At 36.8% G+C, this 26,691-nt stretch overlaps 1 protein-coding gene across 1 annotated transcript in view; it reads right to left on the reverse strand.

The window, feature by feature from the left end:
- The window catches only part of COL28A1 (collagen type XXVIII alpha 1 chain), a 55,308-nt gene that overhangs the window by 12,341 nt on the left and 16,276 nt on the right, over positions 1-26,691 (reverse strand). The window contains exons 12-24 of the mRNA XM_054644249.2: positions 25,531-25,599; positions 24,527-24,595; positions 23,690-23,758; positions 23,102-23,170; positions 21,713-21,781; positions 20,679-20,750; positions 18,761-18,829; positions 18,125-18,196; positions 17,457-17,525; positions 14,661-14,729; positions 10,778-10,849; positions 8,607-8,675; positions 955-1,023 (exon numbers count right to left, since the gene is read on the reverse strand). Of these exons, the coding sequence (XP_054500224.2) occupies positions 955-1,023; positions 8,607-8,675; positions 10,778-10,849; positions 14,661-14,729; positions 17,457-17,525; positions 18,125-18,196; positions 18,761-18,829; positions 20,679-20,750; positions 21,713-21,781; positions 23,102-23,170; positions 23,690-23,758; positions 24,527-24,595; positions 25,531-25,599 (906 nt within the window). The remainder of the gene's footprint in view (positions 1-954; positions 1,024-8,606; positions 8,676-10,777; positions 10,850-14,660; positions 14,730-17,456; positions 17,526-18,124; positions 18,197-18,760; positions 18,830-20,678; positions 20,751-21,712; positions 21,782-23,101; positions 23,171-23,689; positions 23,759-24,526; positions 24,596-25,530; positions 25,600-26,691) is intronic.

Consider the following 26,691-nt stretch of genomic DNA (forward strand, 5'->3'; position numbering starts at 1 on the left):
AAAGCACTTTTATTTGTCCAGCTGAACAATCTCAGTTCCCTCAGCAATCCCTTTCCTTCTCACAGGCTTTGTGGAAGGAGCACATAATGTCACACTAGGATTTTGACACTCAGTCCAAACTTACTCTTTTCAAGCAGGCTAAGCAAGGTAAAATCAGACCCATCCTGAAAAAGTACTCATGCCCTGTTGTTTATTGCATATCTGGAGTTATAATAGCAATGTTTCTTCATTCGGATACTAGTTTATACAAAATGGCACTGGAGGGTTCTGTTACTCTCTGCTATTGTGGAAAAAGTTACAAAGGTGTATCCTAAACTATCAGAAAGTGGGAAAATATACACAATGTTTCTCCTCATTGCCTTTGTAAAAAAAATTGATAGAGAAACCTGTAATGAAGAAATCCAGGCAAGTACTGAATTTCTTTTCTTATCAGTATGTCTTTTTTAAATTATAAATCACTTTAGTGACGGAAGAAAAAATTGCCCAGATGTTGCATGCTGGTTGCTTATGGAATTAATTTTTGTTTTCATATTTCTTTCCTAATGGTTTTAACGACAAAATAAATTGGATTTAATTTGATTGAGCAAAAATTGCACACATAAAATTCACATTTAATGTATTTTCCAGCACAAAATAATATCTTGGAAACAGGATAGATACAAGCAGAAGAAATGCATCATTTAGCTAATTTACCAGTCTGATAGCTCTGTTCAATCTCCAGATGTAATCTCATAAAGTTTAGCTGCAAATGCAATTTTCATCCCATTAGTATTCTTCCTAATCCAGTTGGTAGAAGTGTATGGTTAGTGACCATGTTTACATGCTTGATTTCTCCTGAAGCTGCACCAATGTAAATCAATAACTGATGAAGGTTGTTTGGCACCTGAGAGATCAGGATCTGGCTGCCAGTATCACAAAAGAGCACAAAAAACTTCAACATGGCATCATACCAACCTTGGGACCCATGTGTCCCCATCCTGGAGGTCCTGGGGGCCCAGGATCGCCTTTGAATCCACGGTCTCCCTGAAAATAGTCACAGAAATGTCAGTTATCACCTAGCAAATGTTACATCTGCCATCCGCTTATGAAGCAGTCAAACCACGGCGTTTAAAAAACAAGCCAAACAAATGCTACATAAATATAGCTGCTTTATAGATAGGTATTAAAAAATAGAAAATAAAAAAGCCCAAAATACAGGCACCCACATCATTTAAGCTCTAGGTGAAAAACATTACTTCCCTAGCAAACATCCATGCGATCAAAATCACCAACAGAGTTAGGACTCTACTTTGCAGGCTTATCAGCTACAAAAACAAAATCAAAAAACCAAAAAAGCAAAAAACCAACCAAACAAAAAACCCCAAACAAACTAAAAAGCAAACCCATTTGGAAACACCCCTGTTTTCCCATCATATTTCGCAGTGATCACACTAGCAGCATGCAGGATGGACAGGGAGCTTACTAGTGGAACCATGGTCATGATGCTCTGAACTGATTCTGTGCTTGTTCTGACTAGAGAAATTCATCACTTCCAGAACTGTCACATTTAGGCATTTATGTAAACAGAATGAATTTTAATAGCATCAATATAGATTATAGCACCCGTTATTGTTTAAAAAAAGCCCTAATATTCATACATTTAGCTTGATTTCTGAAGGAAATAAGGCTTTAGTGATATACTCTGCCTGTGCTTCTGCTTGTCTGTGTTTGTTCTCTTTTTTTCTTCCAGAGTATTTTGAACTCATTGGTTGATTTCAGCCAAATTGATCAGAAATGTACAGGCCTTGACCATATTAATTTTCAACAGTTTTGGTGATAACTGGAAGCTAGGTAATGGAGACAACTTTTTGACATTGTCAATTTATGCTTTTACTGAAGAACAAAGAAAATCCAGAGAGAACTCATCCCTCAAGCATCAGGGAGAGAAAAGGTAGCAGCCCTCTGGTAAGAAGAAAATGAGAGTAACAGAGAGCCTGGTGCTGCCCCTCGTGCTGCAGAAAAACCCAGCAAAGGAGGTGGGGAGTCAGGGGACATCAGTGATAAAGGGAATGCACAGAGACACATGAGGCAGTTTTGTTTTCCTCAGACTGTGATTGTACAAGTGAGGGAATAGGCACACATTCAACACATGATTACTAGAAAAGTCCCATCCATTCCTTGAAAAGAAAAAAGTAGCCGATAACTAATAAGTTAGAGATGCGGGTTATTCTGATTTGTGTGTAGCTTGATATTCCTAAACTTATTCCTCTGCAGGCAAGTGCAAATAAAGAAATGCACTGAGAAGCTGTTGATCACCCAATATATTAAAAACAAAGCAGAAGAAATAGTATTTCTAGACAAAATTAAAAAGAAATCATTATACATACTCATTAATTGTACTTATTTTTGCACTTGGAAAAGCTGTAGAAAGGGTTGTGCCTGCAGAGGGAGCATTCGATCTAGGACAGAGGTGCAAGTATAAATCACAAATCACAGATGTCACTTGAGTGTGTTAGGTGAAATGAAACAGCATATCAAACAGCTTAAAAAGGAAAAAAACCCCAGAATCTTCTACTGATTTTCTTTATATTCTGGGAAGAATGTGTGCAGTCATACTGACTGCTTTTAGGTGCAATTCCCAAGGTTCAGTCTCTAGTTATGCAAACATATTAGGGCCCAAACTACGCTCAGGTAGAGGTGGGAACTCTGATTACAAAGGCTAAGGCTCAGACTAAGTTTATAATGCTCTTTTTCCTGATGTAACGTTTAGCTTTTGAATTTCTTTCCTGTTTCATCCAAAGCACTAGAGACTGGCCAGTTTGAGTCAGGACATAGGCAAATTATATGGATGCTCTTAGCTTTAAATTGCTGTTTCAGGGTAATTGGGTAAAACTAAGTGCCATGTTCAGCTGGGAGGAAATTTTTCCCTCAGATGACCTAAGGGATTTTTATCAGACCTTCCTTGCCAATGCAAAGAGCCAAGACATTGGCAATGTATCCCTCTTCCTACCTAGTACCTTCTATTATCAAAGGAATATTTATTTGTTCTCGGTGTCCCCACAACCTCAATAATTTTAAGCTGTTTGTAGACCAGCTTTTCATGAGCAGAAGTTGTGCAGAGCAGCCAAAGCTTTCCCTGTCCAAGCCTCTCTCTGAAATCTGCCAGAGATATCAGAGCTAAGAAATACAGATACTGCATTAAAAGATACTTTTTTAGGAGATCCTGGAATACTGTGGCCTGTGAAACAGCCTGTGAGCTGCTGTAGTGGAAACTGAATGGGAGGTTACCAAACATAAATGATTCCTTATGGCCCAGTACCCAGTACACCTAAAACCTGCTCTTAGACCAGCCCTGACCAAAAACAGCCCAAGGGTGACCTGAAGTCATCTGCCTCTTCCTCCCATGGGTAACAGTCTTCCACAGGGTCGTTGCAGGTGAAGGATTGAATTTTAGCCTCACATGCTTAGTTAATACCAGATGTGCCATTGAAAAGCTCTTTTGTAGAGCTTTATAGTAATCCTCACAGTTTCTGTATTTCTTGGTTTAAAGAAAAAGACTTTTGCTTTATGAGTTGTGAAGTGGAGCAGTTCTTTTTCCTAAAGTATCATAATAAATTGTCCTTCAGGGAATTAATTTCAAAAACGATTAATACTGTTCTTTGATGAGGTCTAATTTATTTCCTGTATTGTGCTTGTAGACAAGCTTGACACCATCAGTAAAACAGTGAACTAGAAAAACACTGCTGAAGCAAGAAATAAAGAGCGGAGTCAAGACATTGTAAAGTGCAGAATTCCAATGTCTATTCTATATCTTTTATCAAGAAAAAAAACATTAAATGGCCTAATGGTCAACTGAAAAGTAAATCTTGGATTTTCCAATATATATACCTCATTTACTGTGAAGGATGTGTGTTTGATACTGAAACATACAGCAGACACTGCAATACTCTCTTTAGTGAGAGTTAATGGATGTAACAGTATTTGTAAGAATAACATATTTTTAAAAAAGGTATTGCATCTCTACTTTCCATATTTTAGTTCAAATACGCAAGCCCCAAGCTGCAAAAGTTGTTTATATTGCAACTGGATCCGCCCCAGATGTTCATGCACGAGGGACTTTGCTAAGGATTTCAATCATCTTTCTGCTATCCAGTTACTTGCTTGATTTCTAGTGCTGGGCTCTTGCTCTTCAATGTCTGTAACTCACCTCCTAGTTGGCAACAGTGCTTTTAAATCAATTTTTTATTATATTCTGACATTATGTGCTTCTGTTTTAATGCTACAGAACACAGGGTTCTGCCAAGACTGAATGCATCCCACATGTTTCAGTTTTGTTTTCATGTGAATTTGACCTCTGATACATAAAATTCCTGTCTAGCAGTGTGCACATATGTGAGCCATTTCTGAAAGCAGAGAGAACAGAGCTTTGATTCAGATGAGTGGAACATTCCTATATAATGATCCTCAAAGGAATTTCAAATTAACTAGTGTGTAAATTTATGAGCCTCTTTTATCAAATAAGTGTTCATTTTTTATATGCAGAGATTGTGCTGCTATTTTTTTTGGGGGGGGGGGGGATTGTATAAGAGGTAGCCAGTGCATTTACATTTCATTTGAAAAAAACAGAAAAAACAGAAGCTTTTCCATTTTAAGAACTAAGTTCTAGGGGAATTCTTTCAATTCAAGTGAATTCTTTTTTCTTGTGGCACCTTTACTACCAAGATGTTATGCAAAAATTAAAAAATCAGACTGTAATATAGGAAAAAAATCAGGGAATGAGAAGAAATGTTTATGTATTTAGTTTCTTTTTTTTCCAGTGCACTCTTTACTATGTCTGGTGTGGATAAAGAGAAGTAAATCAGACATGTTACATCTTGTTGGATAATGCTTGCTTTGGTGCACCACTCATACACTGCACAAGCTACAGCTGCTCACTCTGCATAGAACAACAAACATTTCATTCAACATGACTAACACACAAATCTAAGGGCATCATCAAAAAGAAGCCTACCTATTTTAAAGTAAAAAATACAGATAAATTTTTTTTTACCAGATGTTTTTAACTCTTCAATTTTTTATTATCCTGACAGAGTGTTAGACAAGCATTACTCTGAGCAGGCAGGTTTGGTGGACAATATCACACTATAACACAAATAAAACATGTAGATCCAAGAAAAAAACTCATACAAAATTTGGTGTAAGCATGATTTACCCTAATTGTGTGGTGCTACTTGCAAAGACAGCTACTCTGCAGGGTTCTGTTTTTCACTAACTTGGACCTCAGATTCAATCTACCTAATTCTGACAATTTTTGTGACGACAGAGGTGACTTGATGGAAATAAGACCCTTTTAGTTTACATGGCAGCCCTGATCTGACCTGGAATTGTCAGGAAACACAAGAATAGGGAGAACTATTTATCAGTTTGGTTTTGCCTAAGATAAGATAATCTATTACTCGACATTCAATTGTATTATTAGTAACATTAAATATAATGAAATTATTAGAACTTCACATCCTGGTCTCAGCTATTTCACCTTGACTTAGTCAAATCTGGATCACAGTACCACAGGCCTTTGTCAAATTTATTATTAATTTATTATTTCCAGTAACACAACACAGATCATATCGCCTCACAAAAAGATGCTACCAATAAACCCCCTTTACTAGCACCATGAATAGAATTCACTCCACACATCTTGAGGAATGGTGATACTTTTTATGCTGTTCATAGCTGGAGAAGGGACCAACAAATAAGGATTTGATGTCTTTATAAAGGAATATAAACAACTCTCTTCAACTGGCAATGATTAACATTACTCAGAGCCAAGTTCATCAAGTTTGAATGTCAACCTGGCAGTAGCACAGTAACCCCACATCCACTGAACAACATCACCCAGTTCCAGATCCAGACACCTCTTAAACACCTCTAGGAATGGTGACTCCACCACTTCCCCAGGCAAACTATCCCCGTGCTTGACCACCCTACCAGTGAAAAACTTTTTTCTAATATCTAATCTGAATCTCCCTGTCTTAGCCCAAGGCCATGTAACAGCTAACCTATGATTTAATTAAATATATACGCTATTTTATCACAAGACTTACAGTGATTTAAGAATAACTGTGATAAAAAGACTAGATGCCATGTTCACCACTGCAAAAAAGTGGGCATATTTACTTTTACTTTACAATTTACCCCTTCATCCCCAATGCATTTCATGATTCCATATTGTACTTTCATCTTTCATGATCTAGGTTGGAACTTTTCTGATAATTATACAGCTGAAGAGTTTCTTGTCCCAGCAATTACATGAATTCATGGTTGTAAGAACAGAATGGACTTGTGACCCACCTTTGAATCTGTCCTAGGGTGACGTTATGATGCTTGTATCCCCATTCATGTGTTCTGTTAATGTTGGATATTATGTTCTGTACCTTTAAGACCGGCTCTGAAGCGGGAAAGTTTTGGTTTGGTTTTCTTATCAGCCTGGCGGGACACAGAGACTGCAGTTTTTGCTTTTGCTGCTTTTGCTTTCTGCTTTGGCTCTTTCGCTCTTGCTCGCTTTGCTTCTGCTTGCTTTTGCTCTTTAGCTAATTCAGCTAACCTGTCCAATTTCTTCCTGGACGGTTTCTCCTTTCCTTTTTCTGATCACTTCGAACCTGCTCCGGACTGGGACCTGAGAAACACCAAGATCCTGCACCTTCTGGCCTGCAGCAGCAGCCCCAGCGCCGGAGGGACTGAGACCAGAGTGACCACCCCCAGAGAGACTTTCTGAATTTGTCATCTTTTTTCAGAGTGGTGTCATCCGGTATTGTTCATTTTGTGTGCTGGGGGGTGCTGTGCTTGTTAAATAAACAGGTTCTTTCCACTCCTCTCCGAGAAATCCTTCCCAAACCGGTTGGGGGGAGGGGCTGTGTGGGTTTGCTAACTGGAGGAGCCCTAATTTGGAAATTCTCCTCCAAATTTGCCCTAAACCTCGACAGAATCTCTGATATAAAACAGGCACCATGATTTTTCCAAGTATATTTCTGCATAGCTGTATATTTGTGATACTTTTCAGAAACACAGCCACAAACAGTGATTTTAAAATTTCCAGTTGTGAGAAATTTCAGTGCAATCATTATAGTGCTGTCCATTCACTTAAAGAAAAGGAAATTATTTATTTCCATTTTGGATTTAACTAAAATTTATTTCTATCACTCCCCTCTATTCCCACTGAAGTTGTGATATACAGTTCTGGACTTCATAATGCTTCAACCATGGCATCATAGTGGGAGATCATCTTTTTTGATAATGTGACTTTCCAATTCCTTTTACAGAATGCATTTAGGAAGCAAGGAACAATTCAGATGTAATGATACCCCTAGACATCCTGAAGTCATAAGTTAAGTCTTTATCAATATCTGCCTTGATAATTTCATACAAGATTCTAGAATTTTAATGAAATGTTCTGTAGTATCAAGAATCATGTATTATAAGACTACATTATAGCAAACCTGATATTTCTATTTGGAAAGATACAGTCTCATACAGAAAAATCTAATTAGTTTAGCCATTTTTTGTAAATTTATATTGAATAACACAACTGAAATCACATTTAGTTCTTGCATTACTTGATGTGAAATGCCTTGTATTGATAGGCATTAATTCAAAAGAGAAGCATAAAGCCAAGTTTCCCAGATCCCACTGCCATTGGGACCATCCTGTGGTAATTCTAAAGTCAAGTCATTCTAAGAATGAATGTCCTTCAATTTTTCCTTTATTGTGGATTTTTTGAGAGGTTATTGCAGTTTATTTTAAATGTAAATTCTCCTGTTCAGAGAACTGAAGTTGAAAGTTCCTTCTGTTTGGAAAAAACTTGTTTGGGCAATATTTCTTTCTCCTCCTGCATCAGGCTGCCTGTTTCTTATTTCACATATGCAATGAGGAAATCATTAATAAAACCACTCTGGGATATTTTAAAGCAATTTGTTGTATGATTCTAGTCTTAAGTCTCTTTTTCTGACTTTTTGCAATGTAACAATTACTATGTGACTTTTAAGCTGATTTACATACTGCTTATAGTTTCATAAGACTTTAGCTATTCTGTGCCTTATGGAAAACCTTGGAAGAGTTTCAGTGTTGTACTTCAAATACCTTTATCAGCTTTTTTGTTGTTTGGGATTTTTTGTGAGTTTTGCCTCTAAACAAATAAACAAATTATTTTAGATAAAGGTTTATACTCTTCTCTTAGGAATCCAACTTAAAAGATATCTCAGTACTTCCATGTAACCCTTAACTCATTTTTTGGCCTCATCCCTCACACTTCTGCCAGAGAAAGGAAGGGCATAATTAATAGGCAATACTGTGCTTGTGTTGGATCCTGACTTCCACCAGCATCTAGAAGCTTCCTGGGCTTTAGATGTATGGAAAACCTGCAAATTTGTATCCAGTCTGAGGATAAAGTGAGAACAGTTTTTGTCACATCAGAAAAGTCTATCACAAGCTTTTCTTCTAACAGAACTGAAAAGTGGGAGATGAGAATGCAGCATTTTGTCATATATTTTTCGTCCTTATCCAATGCATTTTTTGGAAGATGTCTACCTTGTTTACAAGTCAGGTGCATTCGTCTACCATTGGACAAATACCTTTGGTCCAGGATCTCCCACGCCTTTTGGTCCTTCTGGTCCTTCAGGGCCTGCTGGTCCTGGAGGTCCCTGGTACAGCAGAAAAATAAAGCATGTGTCAGTAGTTGTCTTAAGGTACTTGTGTTTTTCAACAAAGAAGATAATTTCTTCACATTTATTTTTAGGGAAACCTAAAAAGACTCAGATTGGTGGAAAAAAGTACAACCCTTGACTTAAGAACATTGTTCTCAGCTCAAGGAAAACAGTGGGAAAGCAGACATTGCTCCATGATTCATATGCTGCAAGCATTAGACACCTGAAATACCAGAGCTAACCCATCTAAATTTAGGGGTTAGGTGACACTAACATATTTGTGTGTACTTGTGTTTGGTAGTCTGTTCTCCTGAACACCCTGCTCAATTCATCTGCCCCTTCAGCTGCCTTTCATACTGCTGGAGGCATTCCCAGGCTCCCTTTCAGCATTCATAGGGCAGATGGCTTTGACCCACCCTCTTGGGGCCTTTCTGGGTCACTGCAACCCCAAGATTGTTAAAAGTCTCTTTTCCCAGCCCAGGAACTTGAAGAATGAGTGGGAGTTCTTCAGTTCTCGGTCTCAAGGTTGTTTATTGCGTCTTATCTATAAAAAATTTTCTCCTGCCCTACCGAGGTCCGCCCAGCAGGACAGTTCCAGGCACACGGCCTGCCCCTGGGGCGGTGTTATGTCTAAATACTAAAAACGAAGTATACAATGTTTACAATTACATTCCAATACCTATCACCTATGTCAGACAGTGAGCTTCTACTCTAGACCAATCTGTAAGTGTCAACATTACAGCAGAAGATGGAGGCCAAGAAGAAGAAGGAAAAAGGCTGGACACACCCAGTTCCCTCCATCTTGCCTCCTGAACCCCCATACCAAAAACCCTAAAATTTGCTTTTCCGCTCCGTGATAACTTCACTAATATTCATCTAAAACTGTTGTGGCTTGCTGATCTTCATATAAGGTTGGCAATTTGCTCCACAGGTCATAATCAAAACCACAGGTGTTTTGGGCTCTATGCCAGGGCTTCTGAGCCCCCTGGCAGGGGTCCCGGCTGTCCTGGACAGCCATGGAATGTTCTGGGTTCCCACAGAGGAATGTTCTGGGTTCCCACCACCCTGCTACCTACTTAGCCACATAAATCTTGTCCATGTCTGACAGTGCTTTATGAAGCTGATCTTTCCAGCTCATGGGGCACAGAATGGCAGGGGAAAGATGTTACCATGAGACAGCACAACAGAGCCTTTGCACATTACACAACATGAAATGTGTCAGGTACAAGGCATTACACCAGGAGTTCTGAGTGAATGCCTCGTGTAATAATTCTGATCCCAAAGGACCTTCTCAGCATCAGTTTGAATGATAGGAAATTGGAGCTGAGTAGGAATTTGGAAGCACTCAGGTCCCACCTCAGTGCATTTGGGAGTGCTTGGGAGGGTTGTAGTTTGAAATAAAGCTGGATTAGACACATAAAGAAAATAGTGCTAGTGGAAGTTTGACATGTGGTGGTTGAAGGACGGCAACAGTATTTCCACTTTCTAGTGGAAGAGAGAGAGGCTGGTCAAACATGTCTATGTGGTTTTGGGTGACTGAAATTTAGGATGATATGTCCTTGTAATTGAATGTGCTGCTGGAAAACTCAGATATTAATTCCTTCTGAAGCCAACCAGCAGAAAAGCAAGAGGTAAAAAATCTTCAAATTAGAGGATTTAACTGCCCAGCATGAAAAACATCTGAAAATCCAAGGAACTGGAGCTGCAAAATTTGGTCAAGCAGATGGTATTAGAAATCTTGATTAGAGTAAAGAAAAGGGAGGCAGAAAAAGAATTCAAATCAGTGGTTATATTTAAACACATATGAGCAGCATAAAGATTTTTATGGAAATACATGGTGTCCCTTTCATGATAATGAAATGAGAACCATTTATGTCCAGTTCCAACTGCTGGTACAACTGCTACTGTATCTAGAAAAGGGCTTCAAAATATCCATGATACATTTAAATTAGCTAAAGGTTAATTAACTGCACTTAGTTAGGTAACTAAATCTAAGCATCTAAATATTGTACTATCACATAGTAATTTCGTTGGGTTTTTTTTTGTTTGTTTGGTTTGGTTTTTTTGAACACAAAGTACAGAATTAAAACTCTACTTACAACTTCACCTTTGTCACCTTTGTCAGCTTTTGGTCCTTCGGGTCCAGGTGGTCCAGGTAGTCCTCGGTGCCCCTAAACACAAAACAGGAAGTCAGAAATCGTGCCACTACCTGGACTATCACAGTGTAAAGAATATTAACAAATATGTAAGGAAGCTGTTTAAAATCTTTTTGGAAACATAGAATAGCAGTTACTAGCTCTTAAAATTCATTCACAAAGTTCAGGAATTGCTATGCTTTTTTTATTGTGGTTTCAATTGAATTAATTAAGATTTTAGAAGAATAAGAATTCTTATTAGGGGTTGAAATTCTTATTAGGAAATTGTTAATTTCTGGATTTATTGTTGCAGAGAGAAATTTCCAGAGCACTGACTTTGTATTCAGCCCATACAAAGTTAAATTTATTTTCAAAACCAAACTTTTTATCATTTTAGGGGTATGTCTGAGCAATAAGAACTGAATTCAGAATACTGAAACATGATATGCCAGCCTTAAGTTATATGTGCACATTTTGCGCTTCCAAGTAATCACATTGGTTCTCTCATACAGTAAAGCAAAACTTCATTCTGCAAAGGAAAGTAGGAAAAGAAAGAAATACAACAGTTAAAAGAAAAAGAGCAGTCTAAAATGCTCTCTTTTCAAGAGACAGTCACTCCTTCTGTTGACTCTTCCACCGACTCCCACTAAAGATTTGTGCATCAGCAAAACCTCAATGCTTCCTTTCACGGCCAGACAAGAAGCAAATAGCAAACTTTTCCTCTTTCCTCACTCAGTGAGAGTTTTCCTGACCTTTTTGAGAAAATTAGCTGAGCTCGAAATAGACTGTTCACAAAACCCAGGAAGAAAACACGTTGCTTTGAAGCATCTCTGAGGGTATGCTGCTGGTCTGTACTGTAGATGCTCACATGAGAGCACCAGCAACGGGAAATCCTCATGGATGCGTGTAGGTCCCACCTGCACCTCCCTCAGAGCACAGTATGGATATTGTGGCTGTACAGAGAGAGCTGCATGCCCTTCCCTCCATCCCAGAGAACCAAGAAATGTTGATACACTCTGTGAAAGAGTGCTGCAGAGAGCTGTCAGCAACTTCTTGAGTGTTGTTAATGTACATAGGTACAACATATCCTCAAGAATAATTACATACAAATATACAAATATTTCCCTGTCTACTACAGTAAAAGGAAATAACAAGGAAAATGAAACTACAAGGGACAGAAAACTGTTGTATCATTGTGCATTGCGCCTGTAAATTTCTACAATAATATAATACTTCAAGAAATCAAGAAGAGAGACCAGTTAGCAGCTCAGACCTCAGCTGACCTGGTCCGTCTCAATACAATGTCCATGTCTGGACAACAAACCAGCTTGTATTTTAGTTGGATATACAACTAGAACAAACTTTTTGCCAAAATCTCCTGTCCCATGAATGTCTCTACCATAGACACAAATAATGTATTTTTATTAACAAATTTAGTCCTATCAGAAAAATGGAAGAGATGCTTTGGGTCTCCTAAAGTTATACATCATAGGTTTAGGCTAGCAGGTAGGTAAATGAAGAAAGACAAGGTAGACTCAATGTTCTGGGTAAGATGAAACCCTGAAATTACTTTAGATGAAATATGTGGATAGTGATCCAAACATGCCTTATGCCTAAGTAAATTTTATATAGTAGGTCATTCCTGTATGAATCACATCCATTCTTGAATCCAATTGGAGAGTTTCACTGACAGACTTCAAACAGACACTGACCAGATTCAAACTGTGTCAGCTCTTGAAGATGTCTCCTAATTTTCAAATGATGGAATTTTGATACACCTCTGTAAAAATTTAAACAACCAGCATGCTTCTAGATCATAAATAGTTTTATAATGGAAAGTCAGTTTTACCTCTTCCTGATTCTTAATATCCACAGATCTTAAACTGTGGATAAAATGAGAAATGTTTCAGAAATGTTTGATAACATTTAAGAAAGGAAAACATAAATCATGGGCTCATATCTGTTTTTGCTTCTAATCTCACTACAGTAAAAAACAGCCAAACAGATGTTTTCATTTAATCCCAGCAGGCCACTGTAAATACCAAATACATACTAACACATTTTCTTCTCTGAGAATTGGGATTTTGTCATGTGTCTGGGCTACCTATTAGTAGCATAACCATAAATGCTATAAATCTACTTAGGTCAAATCTACTGCCAAATCTTATATAAGAAACAGTTCTCCAGTCCAGATTATTTTGTTGGGGCTTTTTAAACAGTCACACAAGAGATGGCCTAGGAGCAATTCTGGGATTTCTGCTTCCCACAGTTTTGTGGTGTCTGGAAGAAAAAATCACAGTGACTGCCTCTAAGTCAGTGCACTGGTAAGAGAGTAAATGCCCCTGATGCCACAGATAATCTGCTAAATTAATTCATCTGCTTTTCCAGCCTTTCCAGTGCAGGTTCTAAAGTGTAGCAGTATGGTAAAGTGGATGGTGTTTGCTGCTACCTTCCTGAAAGCATCTTCTGAGAAAGCCACTTGGGCAAGTACAGTCACTCAATCCACACTCATACCACAGCTAGGTCAGCAAAGAAAGATGGAAAGGGTCTCTGTGTAGAGCTCTAGCAAGGTTTATTGTAGAGTCACGCCACAGGAGTCCAGGGACAAAAGGCAAACAAACAGGGCAGGGTCCTGAGTTATGTATGGGGTCACAGCCAATCATTTGGGGCACAGGGGTAGTACAAAGGGCAGGGCAAAAGGCAATGACCTATCGGGAAAGGGCAGATTAACATAACACTGCAGAGCATCATGGGAGAAGCCCCTTTCGACTCTCCCTAAGGACTGAGGCATTCTCCAAGGCAGTGGTAAACTCTTCTGGGGCAATATCCTAGAGGTTTCCCTGGTAGGCTTAAAGGCCTCCACACTAAAGCAGTTTTCCAAAGTAATATTATAAAGATAGTTGCTTCTACACCCTTTCAAAACAACTACGAAAAATGTATATAAATGTAAATCTTGCATCCATGGTGATTAAAAATGAAATAAAACAGGTATTATAATCAAAACCTAATTGATTAGGGATACAACTGCACAACTAAGTCATGTTCATCACTCCTTTTTATAAGAATAATAGAGTGAAGTAATTTCTATATTATAGACAAAGGAAATTTGGAGTTTTCAAAAATCAGAAATAAAAGTTTCTGAGTGGTTCAATGTGCTATTCAGCATCCTCTGGTAGAGGTACTGGTAGAACTGTGTCAAGCCAGGAGTAAATACCGCTACTGGTATTCCTAAAACATTATCATGCAAAATCTATTGAATTAAGTGGCTTTATTTTGAGCTACATTGTGTTAGGTTGGCATCCACTAATTGATTTCTGATTTGGGTCTATTGTCTATATTTCCCCAAAGTGAAGTGATGGAATTGAGCAGAATATTTTATGTGCAGACATGGTAAAGGAAAAAAAAAAGTTTCTGAAGAAGGTTCCCAATTTTAGTCTGAAAAAGAGATCATAAGAATGGTACCTTTCCCTGAAATACTCCCTTATCAGAAGTAGCAGAAGTCTTACAGAAAGTTGCAGCCCAGATGACAAGTGACAGAAGTACAATATGATATAAAGTGTGTTAGAGGGGAAGAGGTGAATTTGAAGAACTGTATTCCTGATGAAGACTTCCTATGGGAAGTTGTAGGGTGAGGTACATTGGACTAGTTATCTATAGAATTTTGTGTTTCTTCTTTGTAAAGATAAGAAGTTTATTTTAAAAATAGACATAACGTGGAATGATGGAAAAGTTGAAGAATTAGTGAATTCCTTTACTTAAAAGGTTCAAGTGGTGTCTATATTTTCACAGGAGTTTTGCATATGTCTCACACTTATTTACTTTTTATCTTTTGTCTAAAAACTCCTACCGTTGGTCCCATTATTGAATTTCCAGGTTGTCCATCATCTCCCGGTGGTCCCTGGTATCCTGGATCCCCCTATGCAAAAAGAAACAAATTCAGAATTATATTAACTATATTCAGTTTTAACTTCAAAAGTTTTACAGAGAAGAACATGAATTCAGTTCTTTCTTACAGAGACAATTTTTGAGCTAGGTAACATGAAACCAGTATTTCTAGAGGAAGGTTTCACTACCTTGATTCTGACCTCTTTCACAGTTCTGCTTCTCCCCAGCTGTGTAAAATAGTTTGTTCTACCTTGACAAATAACTTGATGGCTTTAGTTTTCAGATGAAGGTTGAATGTCATAATTCACTTTGAGAGGCCAGATGCACCTGTGGCTCCTGCCTGCTTTTGTCCACAAGCAGGCTGCATGACCTTGTTTCTGTCAGAGCGCAAAGAGAACAGCAAGGAAATTCAAAGACAAGTACTGAGACAGAGTATGCTTAGAAAGCCTGATGCAATGGCACAGAACTTCAAAATTTCAAGTTCCATAGTCTGAAGACTCAGGGAGAAACTCGAGTTTTCCACAAATATTACACAGCTCAGCTCTTTGGTAACAGCTCTGTCAGTGGCTTTCTGGGAAAGCAGTCAGGCTTAGAACCCACATTCCTTATGTTAATCTTCATGGAACAGAATTTGGCTCCTTCCGGTGTTTACACTTTGGAAACAGATGTTTCACTTTACATTAAGGAACTTTCTAAGAAAATATAGATTTGCAATGAAACACTTGCAATTTCTCAGTGAGAAGAACATGCAGTATTTCAGGAAACATTCACTAGGGAATGCAATAAAATGCTGTAATGCTCTAAATCACTCAGCAGCTGTAACCATGACAAAGAAAAAACAGCTTTCTAATGTCACTGTCCCCATATTAGTAACGGCATAATGATTGCTAAGGGAAATAAAACTCCAGTCCTCAAATGTGGGTGTAGCTTAAAAGAAATAAACTCCCAATGGACACAACCATGGCTGCCCAGGAGGTAAGACCTCTAGCAATCACTAATCACCATCTCAGATACTTAGAGATGTCCCAAAAAGACCTCAGACTCCCAGAAATAACTCCAAGCTTTGAGAAACATTCTCTGCATTAGAAACTTATCATGTCTGTATTCTCAATTGCTGACACCAAGATGTTTTAGGAACAAAATTAATAGTTATCATTGTGCTTTCCACAGCCGAAAGATAAAACAGACCTGTGTAGTCTGTTACATTATTGATCAACTGTCCAAAACATAGTGGATATTTGTTTAAATCAAAGAAGTTATGATGGAACTGAAGAGACAAAGTTTTGAATATTTTTGAAAAATCAACTTGCATTTTATAATTACCCAAATGCTTGGGGTTTTTCCACCAGCTACTGCCCATATAAGCCCTGCTCTAAAACTTAGTAAAGAATTTCAAAAGACTCCTACAGAGTTCATTGGATATTAGATAATGACCCATCTGCTATGAAAGTTGTATGAACTGTACTGAACAGAATAAAATCATAGGTAAAAAGACAAGGAACTCTACAAAATTATTTTTCAGCATGAATTTATTAATGAACAACCTGGACTCCCTTACTTGTCTATTTAAAAATGCCACAATAACTGGAAAAACATGAAGGGAGACTGATTTAATGAAACTTGTCCTCATACAAGTTGTGGCTTTTAGCATGTCACCTGTATTCTCCTCACATAAAGTTTGTCACATTATTATGGCTTGAAACCAATATAGGAGATATGGCCACCTCACAATCTTCTTTTTTTCTTCTACATGGTTATATTTTTACTCTAGGTATACCCTGAGCATTTTGCATTTTTGTCTTTTTTTCTCCTCCATGCACAAGCAAGTCCAAAAGACATAATATTCCTCTGTGATGTCCTATTGCCAGACTGTATATGTCAGATATTTTGTATATACCATACCCTCCCTTGTACTTGTGGAGTGAGGCATATATATTTTTAAGGAAGAAGAAAAATGGGGATGATTTTGCTTCAGAATGATACGATATGCATTATGATTCCCTGACTCTACAAACTAACACCAAAGGTGAAAAGTATCAACTAAAGTTGAAGTTACCTGACATATTACAACAAGAATAATTTAAGTAACAAGAGTAGTTTATTATTTAAATATCACTGAATTTTCAAATATTTTTAAAACCTTCAAAGTTAGCTTTTTTTTTTTTGTTGAATCCACTTATTTTACTCAACAGGACAAGTCCCAGATATTTCAAGTACATTTTTCCCATAAAGAAAATGAGATGGATGAAGCCCTAGCTATCTTGTAGGTGACATTTCATTTCAAGTAGGACATACAGGCCAGGTCATTTGGAAGTGACAAACAAACACTCATCTCAAAAAAAACCAGCATATAACACCCTAGAACTATACATAAACATATTCTGGCAGGAGTTTAATGCCGTATTTTAAGAGGCAAAAAGCATGGCAAATTTGGAAAAAAAACCAACTTCAAACTAATTAATTTCACAGGAAGGACCCAACCAAAACAGAAATCTAATAAGTTTTTGGGTTTTTTTAAACAAATGGCTTCAGGAGGAAATCATTATGTACCAAGTTCAGCATGCTATTAAAGGTCCCGGCCTCTAACACTGACTGTTAATTTTTAATACTTTTTAGTCCTTATTTCTGAAATTCAGTATTTTTGTTCCTACAACAAAGAATTTTAAGTTCCTTAAACCAGATTCTTTTAATTTTGACAGAAATGTACACTAGAAATTTCCAATCTCTGGTCTCTAGGAAATATGTATCAGATAGTCACCTTTGGTCCAGGAGGTCCCCAAACAGATGATCCAGGTAGACCAGGGGGTCCTTTCTCTCCACGATCACCCTGTTACAAAATGGTATAATGTTGACCTAAATAGAGAGTTTGACTTTCTGAACTAAAAATAGCTACAATATAGATCTACCTCCAAAACAAGCAATACTGTAAAAAATACTTAAATCAACATATTGTTCTTATGAAAGCTGGTCTAAATTTAATGTCTGAAATAACTATTGGTTAAACTGTGTATTTGAATTTTTTTAGTTTGAATTAATTTTTTTGTCTGGCTTACAATCCAATGGAATAACAAGAACACTTATTTCAATTTCTTTATAATTCATTCAGAGCTATGCTTACAAAATATTATAACAGAAAGTTAATGATTCAAAGTAAAAATTTTGGAAATACTCATGGTTAGAATCACTCAGACAACTTTAGTTTAGCTTATTAGTGCTCATGCATAACTATATGTAATTATATCTTTATTCTTTTTCTCCTTGAGAGTACTGTGTCATTTAGGGTAGATGATGGAAATATTTCTGCTTTCCCTTTGTTCTGTTAAGTCTATAAGCATCAGATGCCTGAGAAACTTTTACACTGCATAAGCTTCATAGCTTTTTTAATAAAATACAAGGAGAAGTGTTACCATGGAAGAACAAGCTTACTTTTAGTCCAGCTGGGCCTGTTAGTCCTGTAGGACCAATCATTCCTTTGGATCCTTTTTCTCCAGGGTCACCCTGAAGAAAACAAACTGTTTTTTCAATCACAGCAAAGATTCATTCACAGCTGCAGCTACAGAAATACCCCAAACCACAACAATAATTATTAACCCATAGAGACATTTAGGTGTTCCACCCCAAAGGAAATCCTGCTCATTTCTAGAATGTGACCCAAATGTCCCAAATTATATGAAATGGGAGATAAAAGTTGTCTCTCTACTAATACATCTTTCCAGACTTTTAATTTCATAATAAGATATTTAACTATTCTCCTAATTTCTCAAAGTTTCTCTCTCTCTATCAACCCACTAAGCTAATCTGTCAATTCTGAACTTTAATTAAAATTCTGTACTGAATTTTTAGGAAATCTCTACTCCCTATTAACTTTAGTCTCTGTGTTTAGGGTCTGATTTTGCTGCACTTGTTCAGGCTACAGTACACATTGCTCTCTCTCTTCAATCCTTCTAAATCCTCAGTTAAAATAGAATTGACACTTATGATATAATGAATGAAAAAGTAGGTCAGAAGACAAACTCTTACAAAAGTCTGTAGTATTTCCCCAGCATGCACATCAAGTCATACCTTTTGACCTAAAAGTCCTTTGCCAGGGGGTCCTTCTGGGCCTCTTGGACCTTCTTCTCCCTTTTCCCCCTAACAGAGATTAAATTATTAATTACTTTTCACGTAGTTAATTTTACTGATAGACTTATGAGAAACAATGCTTGCATAAATACTTTTGCCAAAAATGTCAGTAAATATCTGGTTAATTTTTTTCCTACAAAGAATAAAGTATTCTGTCTCTTAAAGCCTTGCAATCTCCTACATTCATAGTCCTTATTTTCACAGACATTTGTAATAGTGCCATTTGCAACTGCATCAATCTTTTGTAGGAAGGATTCCATGCATATACTTATAAGAGGAAGAGAAATGCTTGCAAACTTAACAGAAAATGTCTTGATGGACCAATTCTGAGAAGTAATTTTAGACCAATGTATAGCCAGTGGCCAATCCAGGCTGAAAATATTTGCCAGGAACGTTACATTAAATAACTCAAAAATAGCCCACACAAAACATTCTATTAAGGAACATTACCTACAAAACATTTATGCATAATACAAGCCAGATTAGTATATAGGGATACCTGCAGATAATTTAGAGAGGGAAAGGTAGATTAAAATGAGGTTAAAATCCATTTCTGATTTGAACTGTTGATGAGAGGGATACTACAGAGCCTGTTGTTGATAGGCATCAGTCTGGATCCCACTATGGTGAGACACTGTCACACCTGCAAATAACTGCTGAAATATCACCATGCTACTTACTGCAGGCATCCAGCTGTTCTGTGCACTGCCCTGAATACCCAGGGTAGCTGCTCAGTTCTACTATTTTTACCTTCAATGGCTTGTAACAGGAAAGGTGACAACAGAATTAATCATCAGAGTAAAGGCAATATGCAAGAGAAAAGACCAAAAACCCAGCATGACCATCTGTAACTTTAACCCAACATTTACTCTTAATGCTGATGCACTTTTGATACACTAGAATCTTACTTTTTGAGCAGGGGATGATACAAATTTTAAAAATATAATTAAGTAGCAACAGAAATACCACATATTTTCTCACAGTGGAAGGTTTACCACTTCAGGCTGGAGCTTGTCTGACTGCACTTTTAGGTGACAAAAATGTAACATTGCATTCTTAATATTATTTATTATTATTCAAATATTTTCTGATTTAAAGCCCGCAGTCAAAAATGCTGATTTGCTTACTCCAAATTATGTTTAGTTTATCAATTCTACATGGCAGCCAGCTGCTACCCTCTTGTAAGAGCTGCACAGTAGTTGTCTGGAGGCACATGGATTCTCAGCAGCAGTTAAAAATGCACAGCACTGACTTTTGCTTTCTCAGCAGCTTATTCATTTTGGAAAGAGTCCAATGAAAAGCTTTCATTTAATTTACTCTAAACTTACTATTTTGGCCACTCTGTTTTGCACCCCTCTAAATTACTGTCCACCATTTTTAATATATGCTTCTGTTTCCAAATGTGGTGGAGTTTCTCCTAGATCCTCAGAGTTTCCCTTGAGAACAAAAGCCCCGGGTTCAGCTGTTTGTGCTGCACCACAGCTGGCAGCTTGCAGCCACAGCTCAGCAGCCTGTGAGATGCCCTAAGTCCCAGTGATGCAGCATTACTTCTCAGAGTCAGGAAAGACCTGAACAGGCCACGAGGAACAGGCTAAAGACATGAGCTATCTGCTCTCCAAGGAGATTGTGACAGTAGTCAATTACCCACAAAAGCCAGGGCTGCTTGCCTGCAGCTCAGTTGGTAACCACTGTAAGTAGAGTTTGTTGGACACATCTCACCCAGTTCCTTATCCCTGGCAAAAGTATTGGCATATGCTTTCCTCAAGGGTGAACTCCACTGCAAACCTGCAAATATTCTGTTCTTCCTTCATCACCCTTTTAGTACACCTTTTACATGGGGTAAAATATATTTCCTTACCTTTTTCCCTGTCAACCCTTTCTCTCCCTTCACCCCCTTCTCTCCTGGGGTTCCTGGAAGACCTGTAGCTCCCTTAAAGAAGAAAAAATTGTTACATCTGCCTATTTAAAAAAAATCATTTATTCTGTAAAATGGATTCAACAGTTTGTGAAAATATTAATTAAAGATAAATAATATTTTTCCTCAAATAAATGTTGTTATTTCCAGTAAGTTAAATACTATATAGAGACACTAATTTTTAATAACCATAAAGTAAGTCTTTGAAATTTCACTCCAAGTTCCCCACCTATTTCATAAATCTTGGACTTGTCTTAAATAAATTTTTATTTATTCAGTGAATAAAACCATGACTGAATGCTGTTTGTTAGTCTGTGCACAATAACAATGTTATATGAATATAATTCACTTGCTAAGTCAAACATTCTGGGACTTAAAGAATGATCAACCAAAAATGTCCAATAATTGACTGGGCACTAACCCCTCGTCATTTGTACAGACTGACCAAGGCATTACTTTTAACATTTACCAGAAAGAGTTGAAAGAATTCATAAGAAGCAGCCCTGCCAAGCATTTCTTTCATGATCCAAGAAAAAAATCATTAAAAATAAGATGTCTGTGCCACCTTACCTGATTTTGGAAGCCCTATTTAAGTCATTAAAGATATGGTTAACAGTCTTCAAAATGGCATCTGAGGCCAAAGCTTTAAGTTTTTTACATCTCTTTCAACACAGGCAGTAACACTGACAATGCTGTTGTCACACAGACTGGCTTTTTTTTCCCATCATAAAAAACAGGGGGACAGAGTTAGCAACCTTTCTAACAGGCCCTGGAAAGACCCCACTAATTTAGAAAAGATAAGGGGAAAACTTTGTTCCAGTTATGGTAGTGGCAATGCTTTTACAACCCTCACTGAAATTCCTTCTTATTCTGACCACAGTTCATTTATACCAAAAATCTTCTACTTGGTTTATCAGCAATTAGTGGAAGAATTAAGAGACTATGTAAAGAACAATTAAAAATAAAAGCAGGCTCACTTTAAGTCCTGGTGAGCTAATTCCTGGAAGTCCTGGTTCTCCTTTTTGTCCAGCTTTACCTGGTTCACCCTAGCAACAAAAAGTCTTTAGTTTAATAGAGAAACACAGTTTGACTTCATTGACTTTTGCACAATCTAATTAGCTGCTTACACAGAGAGGAGGATGTGATGACATTCTACAATTCTATGATCCTAAGTGGTCAAGATTTCAACTGGAAAATTATGTTCTTTAAAATCCCCTGTAACTTGTAGGACTGCATCTGTTTTATTTAACCCTGCAGTGAGCAGAAAGTTGAAGTGAATCACTCCAACTTTATTCCTTATGCTTCAATGCATTTTATTTTTTACTTTACAGGACTACCTCAGAAACTCTTTGGTTCCTGAATTAAAAATGAGTCCAAATAAAGAAAAATCAGAGGTCCTGCTTAAGAGAAAGTTTTAGCCTCCTAATTCTTTCCTCCTGTAGTTCTAAAACAATTAAAGAGATAGGAATTCCATTTTTCAATTTTGCTTTATCACCTGAAGAGAATTGGCCTACCACATAACATGTTTCACAGGTACCTATTTTTCTCTACACTAATATTAAATATTGCTGCTTTAACTGCTGCTTACATGCCAAAATTATACCCAGAATAAAATTACTGGTTTTCTCATGCTTTTTCTACACTGACTAATATCTTCCCTTCAAAAATCAAGGTGATTACTAAGAACACTTCTGATTTACAGTTCATCAGTTCATTCCATTTGGTCTTGTCATATTTCAGCAATTCCCCTTTCCTCGTCTGACAGTGTTCACCTGACACTGTACCACTAGAGGCCTGGGCTTTGACAGCAATAATTGTTTTCCTCACTTTTGTGTTCTCTTCCAGCTTTCCCTCCTTCTGCAGTGCAGGGTCAGCTAAGTACACTTTATTTCTTTTTTCTGTCCTAGTCTTTCTGTCTTTGGTTTTCGTTCTTTCTCACGATGATCATCGAAGGCTGAAGTCCAGGCTGAAGGTGTGGTGGGATTAGCCTGAAGTCTCAAAACTATCACTGAACTAAAGCTAAACTGTTTAGTAAAATGATTTACTTGAATACAGCATATATGTGGCACCAAACTCATTGGACACAAAGATATCTGACATATCCTCTTAAAAATATGTGTTCCTTTAGAAACAGAAGTTCATATTCACAAAGGCTAAGGGCTAATTCTAAGCAGGTAGAAGCCATATATTCCATTTGGGGAACATCTTGATAACATGGATGGCTTTCTTTCTAAGATTCAAAAGGAATTATTATCTCCAATAAAGTTACATTTTCTTCTCATCAAACACATTTTTGAAAAGCCTGGAAAAGATACTTACTGTTTTGTGACAGTGCTGCTTTTAAAAAACAATGTCTGAACCATTACCTTTGGTCCTGGCCAACCAGAACCTCGAGAGCCTTTTGCCCCAGGGTTTCCTGGTGGACCCTGTGCACCCTATAAAGCAAAATAAGTGAGTTTTAGTGCATTACACTCTTCCACATCTGAAAATCACCACAAGTCCATCTTTCAGTTAATAACAATTTTATCTTATCCTTATAAGAAATCTTCCTTCCAAAATTAGCAGAACCCAGAAGATCTTTTGAAATGTTTCAGTTTATCAACTGCTAAAGGGTGTGTTCAAGTTTCAAAGGGCTTGACATTCAGAATTGATAGGTACTTAGCCTTGTAAAATTCTTATGTATATCACTGCCAAAGCAATGCTATCTGATTTACCTCCTATGCAAATTATTATGTAGATTAGACCAAATTTACATTTGCTTGATTCTAAGACCATTCAAATCAGTCAAAATCAGTTGTATTTACAAGCTTTGCTTAAAAATTAGTTTGATACTTTTGAAAATAAAAAATCACGATGAGATTTTTAATGTCTTTACATTAAAATTAGAGCTCTGATAAAATATAAAATGAAAACTTTATGCCAATGCTCATTACATGTCCAAAATGTCGACTTACCTGCCTTCCTTGATGGCTTGGTCCTGGTGGTCCTGGTGGGCCCTGTGGTCCTACCTGGCCTTGGTCACCCTATAGAAAAGTGTTCCCAAGAACTAAATTGCAATAGTCCATGCTATCTGATTAACATATTTAAACCAAACATCGAGTAGCAGGCTTCAAGCTGTATTATCTTGAAGTCTGCTGCTTCTATCTGAATTAAATGGAACACTGGAATTCTGCCTGTGAAAACTGATCTAGCAAAAAAAACGTCCCTTCTTCCCTACAAACTGTATCTTGTTTATAACATTAGAAGACCACACCTGTAATTTTATTATTAGAAGGATCAATAGCTCATCTTTACATACTGAGATCAATTTTAAAGATTTTCTTGTACAGAAATATAGACAGCTTCTTACACAACACGCAGAAGAAAAACTCAAAATGTAAACACAGCAGCTGCAGAGTATATCAAAAACCTAAAAATATCAGTGTTTCTTTGCCTGTTCCAGGCCCATTAGATTAGATGACTCAGGGATTTTTGCATTTTAAAATATTTATTTAAAAATTAAAAGATTTTAACTAGAATATTTCTGAAATTATTTTAGGAGGGAAAAAAAAAGTACATTTCTTCCCTCATACTCCCAGCTGCATAGAATAGATGTTAAATTAGTGCTCTAATTTAATATTAACAGGCTCAGCTACTTGCATTGATGGAGCTGCATGGAACAGTGTAACATAGCTGCTCAGATTCAGGTAAAATATGCCCTTGTGTAGTTGTGATATTGTAAAAACTTAATTGTAATTTAACTATAAATATAATTGATTATACATACAATTATAATATACTCTATGCCTCACCTTGTCACCTTTGACTTGGTCACCTTTTGGTCCAGCAGGACCACGGGCACCGTCACTGCCTTTTTCACCCTAGAAATCGATGACAGTTTTGAAACTTGTATTTAGGAGCTTATAAAGAACATTGTCTTAGACAAACTGGTCATCACAATGTGGATAATGAGGAAAAATATATTCCTTTACAAACAAACTAGAAAAATAATCAATGGAATTACCAAATTAGAGAAAAGAAATTGGTTACAATTCATAACATACTTCATCTGCACTCGTGTTTTTGAACATAGGACTTCAAAGGGAAAAAATTAAATACTAGGAGCAAGGAAGTTACATTTTGAAAACATGACAGTATGCTTGCTAGTCAAAGAAATCAGTTCAGACTGAGTGCAAGGACATGACTGATGCCTTTTCCATAAAAGGAAGAAAAATTCTCGGTTTAGTAATTCAAGGCTCTAGAGAATCTTGAAGCCAATAAAACAGAGGGATATATTTTGATGGGAAACCCAGTTATGATTTATTCATAAATTTTGTTTGTACAATTATTGTTTGTACTTTTTTTAAAGAAGTTGACATGTATTAACCTAGCAAACGCCCTAAATGAGATAACTGTCCACAGAGACTCATACAACTCATCTTTCAGTCTCCCAAAATGGTAAGGCAAAATGAAAGCAGTTGCTGAATATCTTCTTCCAATACAGAACATAAATAGCTCAGTAGTTTCTTGGAAGACAGTTTGTCTCACTAATGCTATCAAAAGAAGTTCTCTCATTAAACACATAAATAAGAGAATCATTAACTTACTACTGGTAGAGGGCACTGTACAAATTTTTTTGTAATTACCTGGATAGAAATTCTGAAATCAGCGGGATATTCTGGGAGCACAGATTCAGAAATCCAAGATCCATCATCCAGAATTTTATACCAATGGAACTATCAGTGGCCTTAAATAATTTAGACACTACTTCAAATTTGGTCCACAATGTTAAAGAAAGTAATTTCCATAAAACTACCTTATCTCCTGGAATGCCCTGTCCTGTCGAACCTTTTTCACCTGGTAAACCAGGAGGGCCAGGTGGTCCCTGAAAGAAAAACAAATATATATTCAAACTATACCAGCAGTTCAATTTTTTATAGAAATTTTATGTAATTTGCTAGTACAGGATTTTGCAACATTTATGACACTGGTAAGTGAAAATTCTTCCACAATATCTGAGTGAGCCCCAGCAATTAAAATGAACTGTAGCAACCATTAGTTGGGTCATTTGGAATAGAATAAGCCAATGCTGAATTCATGTGAATTACATAATTAATGTCCAAAGACTGTACTCTTACAACTGAAATGAATCTGCAGATTTATGTATAAAAGAATTAGTATTACAGTGAAATGTATTCCCTATAATTTCACATAATTTCATGATTTTCACAATAAAAATCATCAATTTGAACATATTTTTTGTACATAATTACAGGTTATATAGGCAACACTAGAGAATGTTAATTTTGGTTTAAACAAATACAGAAATAAGTATTTTTCTAACACTTTCTGTCCTCTTGCAAAACTCAGCTAACTATTTTTAAAGCTAGTAAGTATTTTTTAAGGATGATCTTGATAAACCAAAAAGTTTCCACATATTTTTGTGAGAAAAATAGTCTTTCACAAATGAAAGTAACTTTCAAAAATACTACAATTAACCTAACACCCATCTACATTTGTGGCTTCATATGAACAAGAAAACCATACATTTCAGGAAGAAAAAGCAGCCATTGAGCATTAAATCAAGAGCTTGCCAAAGTTCTGTAATTCAGAAAATAAAGACATAATTAAAAGCATGTAATTTGGGTCCTTGTTCTTGATGGGATCCAAATTACACTTAAGAGTTGAGGGATGTTTAATCTCTTTTATGTTCATCTTCTTAAAATTCTAATGTAGACAATTTTTAAAGGTTATCATCAACTTAAACAAGTAGGAGTACATATTATATATATATGTATATATGTATATATTTTTATATATACATACACATACATATATTTAAAAATTATTTTCCCAAAACTGACTTGGATGTGGTTTTATTCTCCTTCTTGGACAAGCCACATGCAGCTACTGATGTACTGGGCTGGAATAGCTTGTGCTGCTCCAGACTAGGTACAAAGTAGTCATGGAATCAGTA

The sequence above is a fragment of the Agelaius phoeniceus genome, chromosome 1 (assembly GCF_051311805.1).
Source record: "Agelaius phoeniceus isolate bAgePho1 chromosome 1, bAgePho1.hap1, whole genome shotgun sequence".
NCBI classification, from domain to species: domain Eukaryota; kingdom Metazoa; phylum Chordata; class Aves; order Passeriformes; family Icteridae; genus Agelaius; species Agelaius phoeniceus.